The 25,252-nt window shown below is 46.0% G+C and overlaps 1 protein-coding gene across 1 annotated transcript in view; it reads left to right on the forward strand.

Moving 5' to 3' along the window:
- Positions 1-1,260: 1,260 nt before the first annotated feature.
- Positions 1,261-25,252, forward strand: part of cndp2 (carnosine dipeptidase 2) — a 39,890-nt gene continuing 15,898 nt past the window's right edge. The window contains exons 1-7 of the mRNA XM_055634747.1: positions 1,261-1,381; positions 1,933-2,109; positions 6,296-6,400; positions 12,570-12,713; positions 15,986-16,148; positions 17,663-17,751; positions 23,336-23,533. Of these exons, the coding sequence (XP_055490722.1) occupies positions 2,107-2,109; positions 6,296-6,400; positions 12,570-12,713; positions 15,986-16,148; positions 17,663-17,751; positions 23,336-23,533 (702 nt within the window). The 5' untranslated portion in view covers positions 1,261-1,381; positions 1,933-2,106. The remainder of the gene's footprint in view (positions 1,382-1,932; positions 2,110-6,295; positions 6,401-12,569; positions 12,714-15,985; positions 16,149-17,662; positions 17,752-23,335; positions 23,534-25,252) is intronic.

The following is a 25,252-nucleotide window of genomic DNA, read 5'->3' on the forward strand; positions in this document are numbered from 1 at the left end:
TAAAAAAAAAAAGCAGTAGAGTGATATAGTAAGGTTAGTCCCTGGTGAGATAGGAGTTTACAGTCCGAATGGCCTCTGGGAAGAAACTCCTTCTCAACCTCTCCGTTCTCACAGCATGGCAACGGAGGCATTTGCCTGACTGTAGCAGCTGGAACAGTCCATTGCGGGGTGGAAGGGGTCTCCCATGATTTTGTTGGCTCTGGAGTTGCACCTCCTGTTGTATAGTTCTTGCAGGGGGCGAGTGAAGTTCCCATAGTGTGTTCGGCCGAACGCACTACTCTCTGCAGAGCCTTCTTGTCCTGGGCAGAGCAATTCCCAAACCAGATGGTAATGTTCCCGGACAAGATGCTTTCCACAGCCGCTGAATAGAAGCACTGGAGGATCCTCGGAGACACTCTGAATTTCCTCAATTGCCTGAGGTGGTAAAGGCGCTGCCTTGCCTTACTCACGAGTGGTGCGGCGTGTGATGTCCATGTCATATCCTCAGAGATGTGGACTCCCAGATATTTAAAACAGCTCACCCTATCCACAGATTCAAGAACAGCCTATTCCCCACAGTTGTCAGACACCTGAATAGACCTCTCACATGCTATGGATGAATTCCCAATCTTCCAATCTACTTTGTTGCAGCATTTGCACTTTGCTTATATCTCCATTTTCTCTGCAGCTGTAAAACTATCTTCTGCACTCTGTATGTTTTCTGCTGCACTACCCATGTATGGTATGGTATGATTTAACTGGACAGAATGTAAAACAAAGTTTTGCACTGTATCTCAGTACACGTGACAATAATAAAATAACACGAATACCACTGTCAGTATCACGGATTATTTGGACATAATGACCGGAGAATAGGCATAGGATTTGATCTAACTGGAGCAAAGTATGCATGTTAATTGTCCAATGCAGGTGTTTTGCAGGAATAACTGGCTGAGAATATATTTGCTGGGGATGCAACAGCAACTTTGATACCACATTCAATGTGCAAAGCAATGTAACAGTTTGCGCACAGTATTTCCAAAAATCCTTCTGCAGCATGAAAACATTTATTTTTCTACACTACAGTGAAATCCAGTGACACCACATGGAAATTGTGTGTAACTTCATGCTTTCTGTAATTACATTTCTGGCTGTTTAAAGGCAGTTTTCAAAACAAGTCTTCAGCCAAACATATGTTTGTTCAATGAACAACATTCTATGTGATGAAGTACCTGTCAGGATAAATCTGAATCACTCGAGTATGTGGCTGGATTTCTAGAACTCTTACTTCTAAAGTAGGTTGTCAGTTTAAGACCTATTGCCTCATCTGGATGGCATTCTCGTGCAGTACTGAAGAGCGGCTACAATGTTGATTAAACCACAGCCCTGACTACCCTTGATGGTTTGTACAAAGAAAGGTTTGGGCAGCACAATGTAAAACCGCTGCCTCACACGGGTTCAATCCCGTCCTCGGGTGCTGGCTGTGTGGAGTTTGCACGATCTCTGTGTCTGTGAGGGTTACCTCCAACATCACACAGTCGGCGGGTTGTAGGTTAATTGACATCTGTAAAATTGCCCAGAGTGTGTGGAAATTGGATGCAAAAGTGGGATGTCATACAACTTGAATGAACAGATGATCGATGGCCTTAGTGATCCGAAGGCTCTGTTTCCATGTTGTATCTCTAAACTAAAATCAGGATCATTCTTCCTAGTTTCCCAGCCAATATGTTGTCCTGGGTGAGCTTGTTATGTGTAAATATTACTTACATAACAGCAGTAGCCACTCATCAAAAGTACTTAACTGGTTGTAAAGGTCTATGAATTAAATGCAAAATGTGCTACAAAATGCAATTCCTTCTTTCCTATTCTTTGCAATCTTCTTAATGACTGTGACTGCGGCTCATTTAACACAAACATTCCACTGATTATTTTTTGGCAATGTTCTGATTTTAGTTTGAAACTAATTGGCAGCAACGTTAGAACATTTATACACACACCAGCAATGAGCCATTTTGTCTTCAAGAACCAGCGGCTAGAGATTAGGACGTTGCGGAGAGAACCAGACTCGTTGAAGAGTGCGAGAATACTTAAACTTGAAATAATCTGTTGAAAAAATACTTTGTGAACATGGTAAGTCTGTTCCTTCTATACAATCGACGGTATTAACTCTCCAGTTCCTTGGGGATGTTGAGAGGAAATATGATGCAAAAATATAACAAAACTAGACCAAGTGCAGACCTGTAGGGTCCTGTTCCCCCAACGTGAGGTTGTGGGGGGGGAGGCGGCATGCAGCGTCCCACACACTAACTATCCCCCCCCCCCGCACGCTCACGCTAATTACCCCCCCTTGATATAATATTAATATTATTAATTTGCTCCTTTTACCCCATAACCACCGTAACTACTGACGCATAGCCCCCAACTTGCAGTCACATCTAGAGGGGGGGCGGATGAGAGTGAGGGCAGATAGAGAAGGGGCAGAGACAGAGAGAGAGACAGAAACACAGAGAGAGGGGCAAGAGGGAGAGGAGGGTGGGGAGGAGGAGAAGAGGTAGGGTGGGTGAGGGGGGAGGAGAGAGAGTGAGGGGGAGATATAGGGGGTGCTGAGAGGGGGGAGGTGGGGAGGGGGGGAGCGGGAGGGAAGAGGGTAGGGGGTGTGGAGGGGAGGGGTTTAGGGGGAGGGAGGGAGGGGGGGGAAAGAGACAGTGAGAGAGAGGGGGGAGAGGGAGAGGGGGGGAGAGGGTGGGAGAGAGGGGGGAGGGTGGGAGAGAGGGGTGTGAGAGGGGGGGTGAGGTGATGGGGAGGGGGAGAGGGGGGAGCAGGGAGGGGGAGGGAGGGATGGAGGGAAGGGGGTAGGGGGAGGGGTGGGGGGGAGGGCGGTTTAGGGGAGGGACGGTGGAGGAGGGGGAGAAAAAGGGGATAGAGAGAGAGGAGAGGGGGGGAGGAGAGGGGGAGGGGGGGAGAGAGCGGGAGGAGAGGAGATGTGGATGAGGGGAGGGGGGGGAGGGGGGGGGAGGGGAGGGGAGGTGTGCTGGGAGGGGGGGGGGGGTAGAGGGGGAGGGGAGGGTGCTGAGAGGTCGGGATCAGTGAGGGTGAGGGGAAGGGGGTAGGGGTGTGTGGATCAGGGAGGGTTTTAGGTGTGGGACGGGTGGGGGTGCGGATGGAGGGGGAGGGGGAGGAGGGGGTGGAGAGGGGGGGGGGGGAGAGGAGGGAGAGGAGGGGGAGAAAAAAGAGGGGAGAGGGGGGGAGAGGAGGGAGGGGGGAGGGAGAGGAGGGGGGGCGGAGGGGGATGGGGGAGTGAGGGGGTGTGCTGAGAGGGGGGTGAAGGGAGGGGGGGGAGGAGAAGAGAGGGAGGGGCGGGGAGAGAGGAGAGAGAGAGGCCTTTTTATTTCAAACCCAAACAACCATTTGCAGGCAGTGTTTTTTTACTTTAACCATATTTTCATTTTCAAACCACATTAAGGGTACTTACTCATAGTTGTGTGGACATGTATTCAGTGTTATTCACAGCTCAGAGAAACGTGACCCTCTGCCTTCTTCCATCTTGAAGAGATTGAATGAGGCACACCACACCACTTCCTGGTTTTATAGTCCCTCCCCCCTGCTGCCAGTGGGGGCAGCAGAGAGAATGGGGAATTTTGTAAAATCATTAATATCTCTGTCATATTTCATCGACGGGAAAAATCCTCGGCACACAGACGGCGGAGGGGGGCTCTGAGCGAGGTGGCCAAAAATGACGGCCGCAGGTGGCGGTGTTCTCTCGGAAATCGCAGCACAGATCGCCAAAACCGGTCAAGAACAGAGTTTTAGTAATATAGATAGATGATACTTTATTATTTCACTGCATCAACTTTAAGCTCATGAAATAGAAATTAATCAGTGCCCTTTATAAAATTTGTAGTTACCCATTTTCAAAAAATAATTGATGTGAGGATATTCAACCCCTCCACTCCCCCCCCCTCCCCACACACATTATTATCTATATTACTAAAAGTCTGATCTTGACCACTACCTGTTGTTCTGTGTATTGATTTATAAAAAACGCTGCCACTTACAGCTGTGATTTTTGGCCATCTTACTCAGAGTCTCCACTCATCAGGTGCCGAGGATTTTTCCCATCGATGAAAAATATAAGAGTCATTAGTGTTTAAAAAATGTTGAGATTCTCTCTCCTGTCAATCACACCATGAAGGCCACACCCCTACTGGTGGGAGGGGGGGGAGGGACTATGAAACCCAGAAGTGTGGGCGTGGCCCAGTCTCTGCAAGATGGGGGAGGGAGAGGTCACGACTCGCTGTCTTTAGTGGCCTTGCACCTGGCACCCTGCTTGAAATGGTACGAAACTGCACTTGAATTTGGTGGCCTTGCACCCTGCTTGAAATGGAAATTCAAGGAATAACTGTGAATCAACTGCCAGCCCACCATCCGTGAGTGAGTGAGCTGCCAGCCCAAGAATCCATTCGGCCCACAATGTCCATACTAGCCCTCTGGAAACCAGTCCCTTCAGCCCACAACACCCATACTAGCGCTCCAGACCCCCCCCTCCCCCCCACTGGCTACCAATACTGGTATATTGGAGAGGTGGAATATTGCGTTGGAGGACCAGCCCTCCCGTGTGATGCTGGCACCAAACGGGTCCCACTTAGTCTAGTAATCTTTGTAACTCTGGGAATTTGTAATGTTTGGACAGTGTGCTCCACTTAATATGCTTTTATCTTTCTTGCTTTTTGATTAGCATAGTTAATGGAAACATTTGTATTGTAATAAAAATGAGCTGATTATATTACTGATTATGCGGCGCTGGCTTGAAGGGCCGAATGGCTTCCTCCTGCACCTATTTTCTATGTTTCTACAGGTTACAGAATTAATTTGTGGTGTTTTGAAGTATATTACACTTTAGATTCACAGGATTTGTTTCTGGGAATATATTTTCAGAGTGATAAATTATCCAGTTATTGCTTATTACTTTCCAATTAGGTTATTTTAGTTGTGCAAAAGCCAGGGTGAAGAACATTGATTTATCAGTAATGTTTTTAAAGACTGGTGCAACTATGCTAAATGGCAATAACAGAAGTTTGGGAATAAATTTAGCAATTGGACAACGTCTAATATGAGAGGGTTACACAAAAAAGCTGGAGAAACTCAGCGGGTGCAGCAGCATCTATGGAGCGAAGGAAATAGGCAACGTTTCGGGCCGAAACCCTTCTTCAGACTGATCGGGGGCGGGGGTGGGTGGGGACAAAAAAGGGAAAAGGAGGAGTAGCCAGAAGGCTGGGGGATGGGAGGAGACAGAAGGGGGGCTAAGGAAGGGGAGGAGACAGCAAGGACTAACAAAATTGGGAGAATTCGATGTTCATGCCCCCGGGGTGCAGACTCCCCAAACGGAATATGAGGTGCTGTTCCTCCAATTACCGGTGCTGCTCGCTGTGGCCATGGAGGATAGCGAGGAGGGAGAGGTTGGAGACGGAGTGGGAGGGGGAGTTGAAGTGCTGAGCCACCGGGAGGTCAGCTTGGTTATTGCGGATCGAGCGGAGGTGTTCGGCGAAACGATCGCCCAACCCTCCGCTTGGTCTCACCGATATAGATCTGCTGACATCTAGAGCAGCGGACGCAATAGATGAGGTTGGAAGAGATGCAGGTAAACCTCTGTCGCACCTGGAACGACTGCTTGGGTCCTTGAACAGAGTCGAGGGGGGAGGTAAAGGGACAAGTGTTGCATCTCTTGCGGTTGCAAGGGAAAGTGCCCGGGGAGGGGGTGGACCGAGAGGGAAGGGAAGAATTGACAAGGGAGTTATGGAGGGAGCGGTCTTTGCGGAAGGCAGATATGGGGGGAGATGGGAAGATGTGGCGAGTTGTGGGGTAATATGAGATGCCTTTTAAAAGATTTAGCACATTTACAATGCAGAAACGGGTCCCTTTCTGTTTTGGCTGTGCTTGGGTCTGTTTATGATTTACACATCTCAACCTACCTCTCCTCATCCCACCCTATTGATGTACCATGAAGTGGTGAGAACTCTTTGAATGTGGTTACATGCTTTACAGAGCACGTTTTTGAATAAATATAATACAGGATCTTCCTTAATTCTTTGTTGAACTAATAATGGTTCTGTTCTGCTTCAGATCACAAATTGGCAAATAAAATTAATTCTGACAAATGATTACTGTGTAAAAAAGTAATTCCATGTTTACGCATGGAGGTTTGTTGTAAAGCAATTCCATGTTAAGGGTGGAGGTTTGTGGTAAAGTTAATGAAATCGAGTTCTGCGCGGGTGCAGGAGTTGGCCAAGGATACTAATTCTGCAATGTCACCTTTCAGCTGCTGCTTGCTGTTTCCTTTTTGTCTTTCCTCTTGGTGATACAAGCATCTCCTCTGGATCAGGTGCTGACATACATTGATGATCATCAAGATGACTATGTGCAGGTAAGGTCTACCAACCCGAGTGAAGTTTCAATACAGCTACAGTCGAAAGGTCTCGACCCCAAACATCACCCATTCCATCTCTCCAGAGATGCTGCTTGTCCTGCTGAGTTACTCCAGCTTTTTGTGTCTATCTCAAGATTCAAGATTCAAGAGAATTTATTGTCATGTGTTCCAGATAGGACAATGAAACTCCTGCTTTGATTCAGCACAACAGAATATAGTAGGCATAAATAAATACAGAACAGAACAGATCAGTGTGACCATATACCAATGAATATATATATATACACACATAAATAAACAGATAAAGTGCAATGTGCTATTTAACGATCAGAGTTTTGTTTGAGTTGAGTTTAATAGCCTGATGGCTGTGGGGAAGCAGCTATTCCTGAACCTGGATGTTGCAGATTTCAGGCTCCTGTACCTTCTACCTGAAGGCAGCGGGGAGATGAGTGAGTGGCCAGGATGGTGTGGATCTTTGATGATGCTGGCAGCTTTTTGAGGCAACGACTGCGATAGATCCCCTCGATGGATCTCTCCTGGTCCTTGTTCTGGGACCAGGAGAGATCTTCAGAGATATGCACGCCCAGGAATTTGAAGCTCTTGACCCTTTCCACCATCGACCCGTTGATATAAACGGGACTGTGGGTCCCCATCCTACCCCTTCCAAAGTCCACAATCAGTTCCTTGTTTTGCTGGTGTTGAGAGCCAGGTTATTGTGCTGGCACCATTTGGTCAAATGGTCGATCTCACTTCTATACTCTGACTCATCTCCATCAGTGATTCGTCCCACAACAGTGGTGTCGTCAGCGAACTTGATGATGGAGTTCGCACTATGACCAGCTCTGCAGTCATGAGTATAGAGTGAGTACAGCAGGGGGGCTGAGCACGCAGCCTTGAGGTGCTCCCGTGCTGATTGTTATCGAGGCTGACACATTTCCACCAATACGGACAGTCTGTGGTCTGTGAATGAGGAAGTCGAGGATCCAATTGCAGAGGGATGTGCAAAGACCCAGTTCTGAGAGCTTGGTAACCAGCTTGGAAGGGATGATTGTATTAAATGCCGAGCTGTAGTCTGACATATGGGTTTTTGTTGTCCAAGTGGTCCAGAGCGGAGTGGAGAGCCAGCGAGATCGCATCCACCGTTGATCTGTTGTGGCGGTAAGCAAACTGCAGTGGGTCCAGGTTTTTCTCGAGATATGAGTTGATTTGCGACACGATCAGCCTCTCAAAGCACTTCATCACCACCGGCGTTAGTGCCACTGGTCGATAGTCATTGAGGCACGTCACCTTACTCTTCTTGGGCACTGGTATTATTGATGCCCTTTTAAAGCAGGTGGGAACCTCAGACCTCAGAAGTGAGAGGTTGAGAATGTCCGTAAAACTCCAGCCAGTTGGTCCGCACAGGTTTTTAGAACACGACCGGGTATACCATCAGGACCAGGTGCTTTCCGGGGGTTAACCCCCCTGAAGGATTTCCTGACGTCGGCCTCTGTGACCGTGACCAAAATACCATCACAGCGAAGGGGGGCTCGAGAAGGCACATCAGTGTTCCTCCTATCAAAGCGTGCATAAAACGCATTGAGCTCGTCAGGAAGTGATGTTTCACTGACAAGTGTGTTGCCTTGTAGGAGGTGATTGCATTCAAGGCCCACCACAGCTGCCGAACATCTGCCTCATCCTCCAGCTTGGAGCAGAAGTCTCTTTTGGCCTTTTTAATGGTCTTACTAAGGTCGTATCTTGTCTCCTTGTTGTCCTCGGTATCTTCAGACATGAATGCCCGGTGTCTGGACTTCAGAAGAGTGCGGATCTCATAGTTCATTCAAGGCTTCTGATTGGGAAACACTTGGAAGGTTTTTGCAGGGATGCAGTCCTCCACACATTTCTTTATGAAGTCTGTAACGACTGTGGCGTATTCGTTCAAGTCCGTTGCCGAGTCCCTGAACATTGCCCAGTGTACAGACTCCAACCAGTCCTGTAGTTGTTCCTCTCCCCCCCCCCCGACCAGCTCTGTACTGTCCTCACCTCGGGGGGTGCGCTCTTCAATTGCTATCTGTAGGCAGGAAGAAGCAGCACCGCGGTATGGTCGGACTTACCGAAGTGAGGGCGAGGGATAGAACGATAGGCATCCTTGATGGTGGTATAGCAGTGGTTGAGGGTGTTTGGTCCTCTGGTGCAGCAGATCTATATGTCTTTATATCTCTGGTATAAAGCAGCATCTGCTGTTCCTTCCTCCATATTCTCATGAATCTGACGCTTGTTATTTTGGAATATTCACTACCCTACATGAATGTTTGTACAATGGACCTTAATCCTGGCTGGTAGGTTAAGATTTTTGCCTTCCATCACAGTGAGGAGGTGCCTGGTGAACTCACTGTGGTGCATGTTAATTTGTGTTTATTGTGTGTTGTTGTCATTTTTAATTATATGTATGACTGCAAGGCAAAAAATTTTCGTTTAGACCGAAAGGTCTGAATGACAATAAAGGCCACTTTGACTTTGACTTTGAATACAGCATAAACATACTTGTTAGATTAGATTAGATTAGATTAGATTAGATTCCTTTATTGTCATTCAGATCTTTTGGTCTGAACGAAATTTATTTTCCCTGCAACCATACATATAATAAAAAATGACAAAAACACACAATCAACACAAATTTAACATCCACCACAGTGAGTTCACCAAACACCTCCTCACTGTGGTGGAAGGCAAAATCTTAAAGTCTCTGTCTCTTCCCTCTTTGTTCTCCCTCTGCGCCGAGACGATCCAGGCTCCAGATGTTGTGACCCCACCGGGTGATGGTAAATCCCGTGGCTGAACCGTGCTCCGCGAACGGGCCGGTTGCCTTAAGGGGGAAGAAGGGAGGGGAGAGATTTGTAGTTACCTAAAAATAGAGAATTCAAAGTTCATACCGTAGAGCGTGTGGCCTCACTCTGGCATTTGGGGGGGGGGAGGCCCAGGACAGAAAAGTTAATATGGGAATGGGAAGGTTAGTAACCAAGAAACCCAGTCAGCTTTGACAGACCGAACACAAGACACAGCAAAATGGTCACCAGGTTGAAGTGCAGTGGCACAATCGTGAAGGAACATCACAGACAGAATAATGAACGACTGCAGGGTTGGAGGTTACATGCGATCATTTACTGAGGCATCTTCTGCCCTTGTCCTTCGAGATAATGCAATCTACCTTTTACAAAGTGCGTTGAAGTTTGCATGAAGTCCGAGGAACTGAACTCTGAAGACTAAACTCGACAGAAGAATGAATGGTTGTCGATGCTGGAGTGATTGCAAGGATTTCCATTGTGTTTAAACCCAACCGGCCCAATGCGATGAGAGGCGTCAACTTGCTCTCAATAAACCAAAGGTGCCGTTGACATGGCCAATCATCGAGGTGGTAGAAACATAGAAAATAAGTGCAGGAGTAGGCCATTCGGCCCTTCGAGCCTGCACCGCCATTCAATATGATCATGGCTGATCATCCAAAATCAGTATCCCGTTCCGGCTTTTTCCCCATATCCTTTGCTTCCCTTAGCCCTAAGAGCTAAATCTAATGGGGCTGCCCCACTTAGGCGATTTTTCAGCGGACTGCCGGCGACTGTCAAGCTGCTGGTAGTCGCCTGAAAAACCGGGAACTGGAACGGCGACTGTCAGAGTGGACACGCACACACACACACACGCACGCACGCACGCACGCACACACACACACACACACACACACACACACACACACACACACACACACACACACACACACACACACACACACACACACACACACACACACACACACACACACACACACACACACACACACCACATTGCAAAGGCGGGGGCAAGGGCAAGCGGGGGCAGCGCTGTCTGAAATTCACATGGTGCAAAGCCAAGGTGATACAGACACACACCACAGAGAACAGGAAGGTTAAGACGACTAGTACAGTGTATGGTAAGTCCTTTAAAAGCGGGGGGAGGGGAGAGGAAGGGGGGAGACACTTTTAAGAAGCCAGACAACTTTTAATAAGCCAGAGATACACAGCTGTGAAGTTCGGCGGGCATTCAACATTACCGGTCGGTTGTCCTTGGTTCTGAAAACTCGTGCTTACGTTTTTTTTCCCCAATGAGCCAATGAAAATGCCCGGTCAGCAAAGGTGATTAACTAAAGCTACCTACTATTACCTCGACTAGCTACAACTACATGGCGACCCCACTACCACTGCACCTACGACTACAGAATTATCGATTATCTCCATGGCGACCAATTTTTGGTCGCAGAAGATTTTGCAACATGTTGAAAAATTTGTGGCGACCATACTGAGGCCGTGACTAGTTCCAAGAATGAATGAATGAATGAATCTCTTTATTGTCATTGCACATGGTACAACAAAATTTAAAAGTCAATCCCACGGTGCGATTCACAAGAGCAATTTTAAATATATAAGAAAAGGTAAAAATATATACATATTAAAAAAAATTACAGATAAATAACAATAGCAGCTGAATGTGGGAACTCCTCGCGACCATGAAGGAGACTCACCAGAGACCACCAGCGAACATGTGGCGAGCGCAGAGTCTCCTGCACTCGCCTAAAGAGTCACCTAAGTGTGACAGGCCCTTTACTCTCTCTTGAAAACCCCCCGTGAATTGGCATCCACTGCCTTCTGTGCCAGAGAATTCCACAGCTTCACAACTCTCTGGGTACACTGTGAGATGGAAACTGAGGACCTGATGGACTCCCCGTGATATTAGAAGGCTTTCCTGCAAAATCTTCTTAATGTTCAGAGACACATAAGCAATTGATGTGCGCATAAATAACAAAATATATCATGTTTAAAATTAAAAGTAATGAATTTATTTATTTGCATCGTATTTAGCCTTGGCCGTTATTTATAAAAAAGTCTTTGTATTTGTCATAGTGAACATTTTAAAAATTAAAAAGATACGTATCAATTCATAATCCAACATATGTAAGGTATACTGTATTCGACTAGTGATAATTGACGCTACATATACACCAAACAATACATAAAAGAGCACAGAAATCTCATAAACAACAGATCAGATTCTGCCATTGCTTGTCATGAATGTTGTGGACAATTAAGCAGCATTAGGAGGAGGTGTAGCATGTAAATGCACGGGACAGGACTGAAATATTTGTATTCATATTTGGCCAGCGGTGTTGAGTTGATGACACATTTGAGCCTCCTGCTGATATCCTCTTTGTAAGCCAGTCTACAAGAAAGTCTGAGAACCATGGATCCAGTAATGGCTGCTTTCCACTCAAACCACACTGTACACGAGTGCCATCGAGTCGTACACACGGACAACAGGTAATGCAAAGATAAAAATCCCGGAAGCAGAATTTTGTGTTACAGCTTGATAACATTATAGTTACGGAGAAAGTGCACACTAGAAAAGGTGCGAGGCCCACAATGAGGTAGGTTGGAAGATCAAGACTATACCCGAGAAGAAAAGACACAAAATGTTAGAATAACTCAGCGGGCCAGACAGCATTTCTGGAGAACATGGATAGGTGACGTTTCAGATTGAGTCCGCTCTTCAGACTAATTGTAAGGGGAGGGGAAGCTGGAAGAGGGCAGGGGAAGGACAAAGCCTGACAAGTGAGAGCTTGTTACAGGTAATGGAAGAGGCGGTTGTTGATAGGCAGATCCTTGACACCATAACCTAGCTTGGCTCAGTTTTTAGATTAGCCATAGAGCATGAAAAACAATTGTCTCATCCAATCTATGCCGACCATTGATCAGCTTTTCACACACATTCAATGTGATCCCACTTTCTCTTATCCACTCCCTGCGTGTTAGGGGCAATTTTACAGAGGCTAATTAACCTACAAACCTGCAGGACTTTGGGATGTGGGAGGAAACTGGAGCACCTGGAGAAAATCTACGCTCCCATTGAGAATACATCTAAACTAATCATAGCACCCAAGACAGTTTATGGGAGGGTCTTTTAGTTATCTGATAAAGGATGAAGATCTGTGGGGAAGAAGCTGTTCCTGGGAGGCAGGGGTGGGGGGGGGTGGTGATATGGGGCAATGATAGAGCCCACTGTGAGACTGAACTGGAACTCCTACAGCCCGGCTGCCCAACCCACACTAATGGGATGAGCAACTGTTGTAATCATGTCAATATGCCACCATTTCACCTTGCAGCATCTGAAGGAGTGGGTTGCGATCCAGAGTGAGTCAGGTAACCCGCTGAAGAGAGACAGCGCGATCGAGATGGTCCGTGTTGTTGGGGAGGCGATCAAACGTCTGGGAGGATCTGTCGAATTAACGGATGTGGGCAGTGAAGAGGTAAGTCCAATGCAAGCATTATTGAGAGTCAAGAGTGTTTTATAGTCGCATGTCCCAAAACCGAACAAAAAATATACTACTTGCAGCAGCACAACAGATATATAAACATAGTCCTCTGTAAAAGCCATAATAAACGCCAAAGAAAACTTATCTAAATATAAATAATAGGCAATAATAGTGCAAAAATAATGTCCACAAGTCTATTTTGTTCGGCGCCTATTTGGAGGTTGAAGTGTTTAATAGCCTGATGGTTGTAGGGAAGATGCACAGAGAGTAGTGAATCTCTGGAACTCTCTGCCACAGAGGGTAGTTGAGGCCAGTTCATTGGCTATATTTAAGAGGGAGTTAGATGCAGCCCTTGTGTCTAAGGGGATCACGGGGTATGGAGAGAAGGCAGGTACGGGATACTGAGTTGGATGATCAGCCATGATCATATTGAATGGCGGTGCAGGCTCATAGGGCCGAATGGCCTACTCCTGCACCTAATTACTATGTTTCTATGTTTCTATGCAATGGGTAATGGTGTAGAAATGACGGCCAACCTCTAGGGTGCCATACATTAGGTGAGGATATGACCAACTCTGTCTCTCTCTCTCACTCTCTCTAATCCCATTGCTGAGTGCACCATTTTTATAAAGATCCAGTATGTGGATTGTTGGAAATGTTCATGACAGCTGCCAATGACTGGTGGTAATAAAATCTGCTCTCCTCACCAGCTGCGGGCTATATGTAACTCCAGGCCCGCATGCGACTGGTGTTGGATTGGTTTATTATTGTCATGTGTACCGAGATAAATGAAAAACATTATTTTGCAGGCTAAACAGGCAAATCATACCATACTCGAATGCAATCATACCATCATAAATACATGCAACAGGTAGAAAGGAATCAGAGTGCAGGATATAGTTTGACAGCTACAGAGAAAGTACAGATAAAATAAAATAGTGCAAGGGTCACAACAAGGTAGGTTGGAAGATTGCGAATGCACCTGAGAGGTTCAAGGGTTTGATAACATCGGGGAAGAAGCTATTCTTGAATCTGGTGATATCAAACTGTTGTATCTTCTGTCCGACGGGAGAGGGGAGAAGAGAGAATGTCGGGGGGGGAGAGTTCTTGATTAAGTTGGCTACACACCAGAGAGAGTGAAATGCAGATGAAGTTGATGGGAGCTGCGGTGGGGTGTTTGTGTGATGCTCATTTGTGTGATGGACCAGGATTGTTGACACACAACACACTAACACAACATGCTCCAGTGGATGTAAATCAACTATATCTGTATTTCAGGGGGATAAAAAAGATAGATGGAGCACATGCAAGAGAAAGGTTGGTAGGCTGCGACAATGCCAATTTGCTAAAGGAAGGAAGTCATTAAACAGGAACGGATGCCAAATAGATTAATGAGGAAGTTACTGGGTCTGGGGAACTTGAGCTAGAACAAGAGGCTTGACCATTATGCATGAGGCAAAAGGGTGACCAAGTAGAATTTTTTTAAATCATGAGGGGCATAAAGAAGGTTAATAGACACTGTCTTTTTCAGTGAACACTAGAGGGCTATAGATTTAAGGATTAGCAGTCACCGAGGTACGTTGTTGAGTAATGTAACAGCCGCAGAGAAGAAGCAATTCCTGGACCTGCTGGTTCGGCAACGGAGAGACCTGTAGCGCCTCCCGGATGGAAGGAGGGTAAACAGTCCATGGTTGAGGTGAGAGCAGTCCTTGGCGATGCTGAGCGCCCTCCGCAGACAACGCTTGCTTTGGACAGACTCAATGGAGGGGAGCGAGGAACCGGTGATGCGTTGGGCAATTTTCACCAACCTCTGCAATGCCTTCCGGTCGGAGACAGAGCAGTTGCCATACCATACTGTGATACAGTTGGTAAGGATGCTCTCGATGGTGCAGCGGTAGAAGTTCACCAGGATCTGAGGAGACAGGTGGACCTTCTTCAGTCTCCTCAGGAAGAAGAGACGCTGGTGAGCCTTCTTGACCAGAGTTGAGGTATTGTGGGTCCAAGAGAGGTCATCGGAGATGTTGACCCCCAGGAACCTGAAGCTAGAAACACGTTCCACCTCCCTCCCGTTAATGTGGATGGGGGTGTGCGTGCCGCCCCTAGACTTCCAGAAGTCTACAATGAGCTCCTTGGTCTTCTTGGAGTTAAGGGCCAGGTTGTTGTCAGCGCACCATGCTGCTAAGTGCTGGACCTCCTCCCTATAGGCCGACTCATCGTTGTTGCTGATGAGGTCAATCACTGTTGTATCATCTGCATACTTGATGATGGTGTTAGTACCATGTACAGGTGTGCAGTCATAGGTGAAGAGGGAGTGGAGAAGGGGGCTCAGCACACAGCCCTGTGGAACGTCGGTGTTCAGGGTGAGGGTTGAAGAGGTGTGTTTGTCTAACCTAACAGACTTGGGTCTGTTGGTTAGAAAGTCCAGTATCCAGTTGCAGAGGGAGGGGTCGATGCCCAAGTTACCGAGTTTGGTGATCAGTTTAGAGGGTATAATGGTGTTGAATGCTGAGCTGTAATCGATGAACAGCATTCTTACGTAAGTGTCTCTGTTGTCGAGGTGGGAGAGGGCGGAGTGAAGTGCCGTTGAGATGGCATCCTCCGTACTCCTGTTCTTGCGGTAGGCAAACTGATAGGGATCCAATGTGGGGGGTAGGCAGCTTTTGAGGTGTGCCAGGACCAGCCTCTCGAAGCACTTGGTGATGATGGGGGTAAGTGCAACTGGGCGGAAGTCGTTGAGGCTTGCCGCAGTGGAGTGTTTTGGCACCGGCACGATGGACGTGGTTTTTAAGGCACGTGGGGACAACTGCTTGTGCAAGTGACAGGTTGAAGATGTCAGTCCAGACGTCTGTCAGCTGCGCAGCATAGGCCCTGAGCACGCGCCCGGGGATGCCGTCAGGGCCAGCAGCTTTACGTGCATTAGTCCTACACAGTGCCACGTACACGTCGTAGGGGGTGAGTGTGATGGGTTGGTGATCGGCAGGTAGCACAGCCTTGATGGCTGTCTCTAGATTGTCCCTGTCGAAGCGGCCATAGAAGTGATTAAGCTCCTCAAGGAAGGAGGTGTCGCTGGTGTAAGGTTGTTGCCCTTTTGATTTAAATCTTCGTTGCCAGGACAGGTGGAAATTTGATTCTGGACTTAAGTGGTCAGAAAAGGCAGCGTTTCATTCAAAACTTGAAAGATAACTTTACTTTTAGACAACTTTACCAGTGAATATTTGCAATCTTTGCCAGAGGTTGTTGTAATGTTTTGTCCATCCTTTCCATAGCTTACCGATGGAAGAACCATTCCCTTGCCACCTGTGCTTTTGGGTGAATTGGGAATGGATCCAAATAAAGCGACCATCTGTATATATGGACATCTTGATGTTCAAGCTGCAAGACTTGAGGATGGGTGGACAACTGACCCATATGTGTTGACTGAACGAGATGGTCAGTATCAGGCCTCTGCAAACCTCTACACTGAAAATTGGGTCTCCATGCGGTATATTCTCAGTTTCCTTCCAGATAAATTTATGTTATTGTCCTTTTTGCTTTACTGGAGATAATTACAACCATATTCCTGCAATGACTGTTGGTCACCTAATTCACACCATGCCCCGCCAAGAGTTCTTTTCAGAAAATCTCGGCCCAAATCTTTGACCTACAGCACTTTGATTGAAGAATTGTCACTCTTGTTTCTGACTCCCAGACCGAGCTCCCCCCATCTCTATCTCCATGGTCTCTTCCAATCCTATAACCGTCCCCAACAGGGGCTCATGGAAGGAGGTTACAAAATTCTTAAGGGGTTGGACAGGCTAGATGCAGGAAGATTGTTCCCGATGTTGGGGAAGTCCAGAACAAGGGGTCACAGTTTAAGGATAAAGGGGACCGAGATGAGAAAAACATTTTTCACACAGAGAGTGGTGAATCTGTGGAATTCTCTGCCACAGAAGGTAGTTGAGGCCAGTTCATTGGCTGTATTTAAGAGGGAGTTAGATGTGGCCCTTGTGGCTAAAGGAATCAGGGGGTATGGAGAGAAGGCAGGTACGGGATACTGAGTTGGATGATCAGCCATGATCATATTGAATGGCGGTGCAGGCTCGAAGGGCCGAATTGCCTACTCCTGCACCCATTTTCTATGTTTCTATGAGAGTGACCGGGAAAGGAGGGTTTATGGGGGTGGGATATCCAGCAGGGAATCACCTCCACCCCCTCCAAATGAACATTGAAAATGTTGCATAACCTGCAGTAATGGTGTGTCCCACCAGCTGCACCTGCGCATTCCTCCAAAATCCAACCAATGTTGTCTAATGCATGTCCTTGTTCTAAGGTTGAGGCAGTGCTGCTCTGTGTCCCAACTATAATCACTCTACCTTTGGTATCCGTCCCATCAATTCTGACATGCTCTCCTTAAAATGCTCTATACTTCAATCGCTCTCCTCCTTTAAAACCTTGTACATGTTAGCTGTCCTAATAGTCATCCTCCAATGTCCCATGAAAGGCACACTCCCTCATGGATTGCTGCCAATTTGTCCCTGACAGGTCAAATAACCTCTTCCACTCAGCATCCTTGTACAGGTGTTTAAGAAGGAACTGAAGATGCTGGAAAATCGAAGGTACACAAAAATTGCTGGAGAAAGTCAGCGGGTGCAGCAGCATCTATGGAGCAAAGGAGATAGGCAACGTTTCGGGCCAAAACCCTCCTTCAGGGTACTCACTGAATATGATAATAATGATAATAAACTTGACCTGGCCATTTAATGGCTTAAACTATGTGAAATATTATTGGATAAGTGTGAAATATTACTGGATAAGTGTGATATTATTGGATAACAACACAGTAAATCTTAAATGTGCTCCATCAAGTTGGTTTTCTTAATTGTGTTTCATCCGTTAATTGACACTGTTTAGGGAGTGAAATTATGTTTCTTGCCTTTTGATATATTTTTCCTCACTGCTTGCAGGTAAACTTTACGGCCGTGGTGCCTCGGATGACAAGGGGCCAGTTCTGGCTTGGCTTCATGCAATTGAAGCATTTCAGAAACTGAAACAAGTAGGTAGCTCCCACGTAAACGGCTTGCGCCGTAGAAATGAACTTACAGATGAAAAGTAAAGATGTTCCAGTGAACATGACAGCATTAATAGACGCAATCTCAACCTGAAGATTTGAGAATAGAAAACCAAAATTGTTCACGTTACATCTCAAAGAAAGTGTAGAATTCCAAAGGTAGGATCCAGACAGCCACAAGTGAGCCAAAGGAAATCAGGGAATGTAAGGGAGTTTTGGGGTTTTGTGTTTGAGGTTAGTTTATTATCACGTGTACTGAGGTACAGTGAAAAACCTTTGTTGCGTGTTAACCAGTCAGCAGAAAGACGATACATGATTACAATCGACCAATCAACGGTGTACAGATACATGATAAAGAGAATAATGTGAATAACATTTAGTGCATGAAAAACTCGGTAAAGTCCAATCAAAGATAGTCTGAGGGTCTCCAATGAGGTAGATAGTAGTTCAGGACTGCTCTCTAGTTGTGGTTGGATGATTCAGTTGCCTGATAACAGCTGGGAATAAACTGTGCCTGAATCTGGAGGTGTGCGTTTTCACACTTCATTTTCTTTTGCTTGATGGCAGAGGGGAGAAGAGGGAGTGGCCAGGGTGAGACTCATCCTTGATTATGCTGGTGGCCTTGCCGAGGCAGCGTGAGGTATAAATAAAGTCAATGGAAGGGAGTTCAGTTTGTGTGATGGTCAGGGCTGTGTCCACAATTCTCTGCAATTTATTGTGGTCTTGGATGGAGCTGTTCCCAAACCATGCTGTGATGCATCCCGATAAAATGTTTTCAACAGTGCATCTGTAGAAATTGGTGAGAGTTGTTGGGGCCATGCCGAACCTCCGACGCCTTCTAAGGAAGTAGAGGCATTGGTGAGCTTGGAATTTTAGTGATTTAGTGGTTTCTTGGAATTTTAGTGTTCAGTGTTTTATAGCCGATAAAGTTTTGCAACCTAATGAGCGGGCAGCTGGGGCTTGAGTGTAATATTTCATCTGGAAGACAGCACTTCCAACAGTGCAGCCCTTCATCAGCATCTCACATAGGCAAGAGTCAATTCTTGATTTCTGTGCTCAGCTCTCTGGCGTGTGACTTGAACCTGGGGGTGGGGGGTGGGGGTGGGGTGCTAATAGCCATAGGTTTAGGGTGGAAGGGGAAACATTTAAAGCCGACCCGAGGGGCGACATTTTCACATACAGGATGGTTGGCATGTGGAGCGAGCTGCCAGAGAAAGTGGTAGAATTGGGGACAATTGCAGAGTTTATAAGGTATTTAGACATGTACATGGATAGGGAAGGTTTTGAATAATACAGGCTAAATGCAGGCAAATGGACATAGTGGTGTGTAGGACATAGTGGTGTTATGGCGGTATTATACAGTGACCGCCATAATGTTTGGGACAAAGACCCATCAATTATTCATTTGCCTCTGTGCTCGACAATTTGAGATTTGTAATAGAAAAAAATCACGTGGTTAAAGTGCACATTGTCAGATTTTAATAAAAGCCATTTTTATATATTTTGGTTTAACCATGTAGAAATTACAGCAGTGTTTATACATAGTATCCCCCCCCGCATTTCAGGGCACCATAATGTTTGGGACACAGCAATGTCATGTAAATGAAAGTAGTCATGTTTAGTATTTTGTTGCATATCCTTTGCATGCAATGACTGCTTCAAGTCTGTGATTCATGGACATCACCAGCTGCTGGGTGTCTTCTCTGGTGATGCTCTGCCACGCCTGTATTGCAGCCATCTTTAACTTATGCTTGTTTTGGGGACTAGTTCCCTTCAGCTTTCTCATCATCATATAAAAGGCATGTTCAATTGGCCACACAAGAATTGACCATTTTTTATCTTTGAAAAACTCCTTTGTTGCTTTAGCAGTATGTTTGGGATCATTGTCTTGTTGTAGAATGAACCGCTGGCCAATGAGTTTTGAGGCATTTGTTTGAACTTGAGCAGATAGGATGTGTCTATACACTTCAGAATTCATTAAGCTACGGACATAAGCAGTTGTATCATCAATGGAGATAGGTCAGCCATTACCTTCAGCAGCCATACATGCCCAGGCCATAACACCCCCACCACCGTGTTTCACAGATGAGGTGGTATGCTTTGGATCTTGGGCAGTTCCTTCTCTCCTCCATCACTTTGCTCTTGCCATCAACTATAAGTTAATCTTTATCTCATCTGTTCACAAGACCTTTTTCCAGAACTGTGATTGCTCTTTTAAGTATTTCTTGGCAAACTGTAACCTGGCCATCCTATTTTTGCAGCTAATCAGTTTTTTACATCTTGCAGTGTAGCCTCTTTATTTCTGTTCATGAAGTCTTCAGCGGACAGTAATAATAATAATATAATAATAAGTTTATTTATATAGCACATTTATAGTCAATTTTCATTGACCCCAAAGTGCTTTACATAATTTAAAAATCAGTTCCATACAAAGCATAAAGATGGGTTAACAAAATAATAAAATGCATAAACAGGACACAACATGTAACATAAACATCCACCACAGCATTCATCACTTTGGTGGAAGGCACAAAAAATTTTGGCCGTCATTGACAAATCCACACCTGAGTCCTGAAGAGTGTTTCTGATGTGTCGGACAGGTGTTTGGGGATTTTTCCTTATTATAGAGAGAATTCTTCTGTAATAAGCTGTGGGTCTGCCAGTCCCTTTGCGATTAGTAAGCTCACCAGTGCTCTCTTTCTTCTTAGTGATGTTCCAAACAGTTGATTTTGCTAAGCCTAAGGTTTGGCTGATGTCTCGAACAGTTTTATTCTTGTTTCTCAGTCTTGTACAATACAATACAATACAATACAAATTTATTATCATTTGAGCCCCAGTGAGACTCAAACGAAATGTTGTTTCCACAGCCATACAAACAAAGACACTGTCTTACAGACATACACATAATTAAATTCACACAAACATCCATCACAGTGAAGCCACTGTGATGGAAGGCAAGTCTTTTCTCTCCCCTGTTCTCCGTGTCTCTCCCGATGTCCAAGCCCCAGGCGGGCGATGATGAGTCCCACGGCCATTTTAGGCCGCGCGGGGCGATTTACGGCCCCGCTCCCGGTCTGACAATTGTGCACTTTAACCACATGTGATTTTTGATTTTTCCCGGTCCCACAAATCTCAAGTCCAAGGTTGGAACCCCCCCGGGCGATGGTGAACGGTGGGTGATGTACTGTCCCGGTCCGGGTTGTTCCAACCCCGTGACACCGGCTGGAGAAGTCGCGTTGCGGGAAATGCTCCGGGAAGCGGTCTCTCTCTCTCATCCCAGACCCGCGAGCTCCCGATAATTCCACCGGACCTTCGGCTGCGATAAATGGAGCCTCCGGGCCCATCTGAGTCGAGTCGCAGCAGCGAGGAAAGTCCGCTTCAGTCCACGCTCCGAGCACTTGATCACCCACTGTTAAGATGGTGAGTCCTTGCGTTGGTGGAGATATCTAGCTCCGCAGCATCGACTTCTCAAGCCCCCGGGTCGTTCAGGTTGTTGACCTGCTTACTTAACACGGTGCTAGGCAGATTGTTACGACAGCCGAGACCTGACAGGGAAAAAGTCGGGTCTTCTCACAGGAAAATTTAAACAGTTTCCCCCCTGCCCCCCCCCGTACCAGAATATTTTTTCAGAGATACAGCATGGAAACATCCATGTTTCATCCATGCCCCAATCCACGCTGATTATTGCTCATCCATTCACATTAGCTTTATGTTTTCACACTTTCGCGGTGCACTCCCGGACACACTAGGGACACTTTTTGGTTCATAGTAACGATTAGCATTTCAGATTTATTGATCTGTATTAAGCTGAGAAACCCAGATTGGAGGCCAGTGGTGAAACACTAGAAACTGAGAGCTCTCTTATACCTGCAGGAGGAGGCCATTCAAACACGAGCCTGAGCAATTACAAATGCCTGTGAAGCCATGTGTCACAAACATTATGGTGCCCTGAAATGGGGGGGGGGGGGGGACTTTTTAAAAACACCCCTATAACCCTTAAAGGGTGAAACCTAGATGTATAAAAATGGCCGTCAATAAAATCTGACAATGTGCACTTTAACTACATCCATTTTTTTTTTCACTACAAATCTCAAAAATGTGGAGTCATCTCGGTCCTAAAAGATTTGGGTCTTTGTCCCAACTGTGATGGAGGGTTCTGTACTAACCAACATCGGGAACAATCTTCTGTCCAACCCCCTTAAGCATTGTGATAAATTTACTCTCACTGACATCCTCAAAAGAACTAAATTCTAGCGTCGTATTCAGTCGAGTCCTTTCAGTTGATCTTCACTGTTAGGAATAGTCACTGTCATGCGTTGGTGGAATCAGTAACATGATGAGCATCGATTCTCTGCAAGCCCTTGTGCTATGGGATTAATTGTTGACCTGCTTCGGAACACAAAGAGGCAATACTCCAGATTGTGGTCTCACCAAACCCTTTCAGACCTGCACTAATATATTTGGCTTCTCCCAGGAAAATTATTTCAGCTTTTGCTATGAGTTGTACCAGAATGATTTTTTCAGAGATACAAACATGGAAACATCCAGAATTCATCCAAAGGTAAATCCACGCTATTATTGCTCATCCATTCACATTAGGGTTTATGTTTTCACACTTTGGGGGTGCACTCCCGTGACACACTAGGGACACTTTTTGGTTCATAGTAACGATTAGCATTTCAGATTTATTGATCTGTATTAAGCTGAGACACCCAGATTGGAGGCCAGTTAGAAACATAGAAACAGAGAAAATAGGTGCAGGAGTAGGCCATTCAGCCCTTCGAGCCTGCACCGCCATTCAATATGATCATGGCTGATCATCCAACTCAGTATCCTGTACCTGCTTCTCTCCATACCCCCTGATCCCTTTAGCCACAAGGGCCACATCTAACTCCCTCTTAAATATAGCCAATGAATTGGCCTCAACTACCTTCTGTGGCAGAGAATTCCACAGATTCGCCACTCTCTGTGTAAAAAATGTTTTTGTCATCTCGGTCCTAAAAGATTTCCCCCTTATCCTTAAACTGTGACCCCTTGTTCTGGAATTCCCCAACATCAGGAACAATCTTCCTGTCCAACCCCTTAAGAATTGTGTACATTTCTATAAGATCCCCCCCTCAATCTTCTAAATTCTAGCGCGTACAAGCCGAGTCTATCCAGTCTTTCTTCATATGAAAGTCCTGACATCCCAGGAATCAGTCTGGTGAACCTTCTCTGCACTCCCTCTATGGCAAGAATGTCTTTCCTCAGATTCGGAGACCAAAACTGTACGCAATACTCCAGGTGTGTTCTCACCAAGACCCTGTACATCTGCAGTAGAACCTCCCTGCCCCTATACTCAAATCCTTTTGCTATGAGTTGTGAAAACTGATGGTACAAACCCCAAAACCATAAGGCTCCTGCAGAATAGCCAAAGGTAACGGATGTAAAAAACTATTTGTGATCATTGGAAAATGCTGAGGGTGTTGGGAAGACCATTGGGGATTAGTGTGACGCAGTGTACTATGGAGCAGGACTTGCAGGTATTGAGTATTATTTGTTCACTCCTGTAATTCTGCTTTTCTTTCAGGAACTGCCAGTGAATTTGAAGTTTATTTTTGAAGCTATGGAGGAATCTGGATCAAAGGGGCTGGAGAAACTCTTGATTGAGAGAAATGCAACCTTTTTTTCCAATGTGGACTACATCGTAATATCGGATAGTGGGTGGCTCAGCTCAAAACCAGTCCTGACTTATGGTACTCGAGGAAACTGCTATTTCTTTGTAGAGGTACTGAGTCAAATTAACAACCTGATCCCAAGGACAGAACATTGGTTTGATGTTTAGAAGCTGTCAATGCTAAGATTTTGTTTTGAATTTAGAGGGTGGAATGTGGGTGACACTGGGCAATTATTTCCTCTGTAAAATTGCTCCTGGGCATCTGGTAGTAAGCTACCTTCTTGACTCCTTGCAGTCCTTCAGGTGAAGGTGCTCCAACAGTGCTGTTGGAGAGGGGATTCCAGGATTAAGGCTCGACAATGATGAAGCACCAACAATGTATTTCCGGCACAGGAATGTGGGTGGGATTGGGAAACAGCGTATTTTTGTGGGCTGTACACGGCAACCATGGGGTGTGCGGAGGAAGGAGTGAACGTATTGTTGGACTTCTGGATGGTGTTGAGCTTGAGTGTTGCTGGACTTGCAGTCATCCAGGCAAGCTCAGAGTGCGCACATTATAACACCAACATCCTTGCAGAAAGCTCATTGTCTCCCATCTGATCTTGTAGCTGCAGTATTTATGAACTGACCACAATGTGGATATTAGGAGAATCTGTTAAACTTCAGAGAAACAGCGGGAAAATAGGCCCTTTGGCCCACTGAGTTCGCACCAACCAACGATCACCCCATACACTAGCGCTATTCTACACACTAGGGACAATTTACAATTTTGATTTACCGAAGCCAATTAACCTACAAACCTGTGTTGGAAGGAACTGCAGATGCTGGTTTAAACCGAAGACAGACACAAAAAGCTGGAGTAACTCAGTGAGTCAGACAGCAACTCTGGAGAAAAGGAAAAGGTGACGTTTTGGGTCAAGACCATTTTTCAGCCTGAAGAACTGCAACTGAAGAAGGGTCTCACCCAGAAATGTCACCTATTCCTTTTCTCCAGAGATGCTGCCTGACCCATTGAGTTACGCCAGCTTTTTGTGTTAACCTACAAACCTGCACGTCTTTGGGATGTGCGAGGAAACTGGAGCACCCGGAGAAAACTCGTGTGACAATAGACAATAAGTGCAGGAGTGGGCCATTCGCCCCTTCGAGCCAGCACCGCCATTCAATGTGATCATGGCTGATCATCCACAATCAGTACCCTATTCCTGCCATCTCCCCATATCTTATATGTTTCAATAAGATCCCCTCTCATTCTTCTAAACTCCAAAGTATACAAACCCAGCCGCTCCATTCTCTCAGCACATGACAGTCCCGCCATCCCAGGAATTAACCTTGTAAACCTACGCTGCGCTCCCTCAAGAGCAAGAATGTCCTTCCTCAAATTAGGGGACCAAAACTGCGCACAATACTCCAGGTGTGGTCTCACTAGGGCCCTGTACAACTGCAGAAAGACCTCTTTGTTCCTATACTCAACTCCTCTTGTTATGAAGGCCAATATGCCATTCGTTTTCTTCACAGCCTGCTGTACCTGCATGCTTTGTTTCATTGACCGATGAACAAGGACCCCCAGATCCCTTTGGACTTCCCTTTTTCCCCAACTTGACACCATTTAGATAATAATCTGTCTTCCTGCTTTTGCTACCAAAGCGGTCACAGGGAGAATGTAAAAACTCCATACAGACAGAACCCATAGTCTCTGGTGCTGTAAAGCAGCAGTTCTACTGCTGTGCCTCTGTGTGGTCCCTAAACATAGAACATATAACAGTAACAGGCCCTTCAACGTATGATGTCTGTGTCCACCATAATGCCTACTTAAACTAATGCCTTCTGCCT

Source organism: Leucoraja erinacea, chromosome 4 (genome assembly GCF_028641065.1).
Source record: "Leucoraja erinacea ecotype New England chromosome 4, Leri_hhj_1, whole genome shotgun sequence".
NCBI classification, from domain to species: domain Eukaryota; kingdom Metazoa; phylum Chordata; class Chondrichthyes; order Rajiformes; family Rajidae; genus Leucoraja; species Leucoraja erinaceus.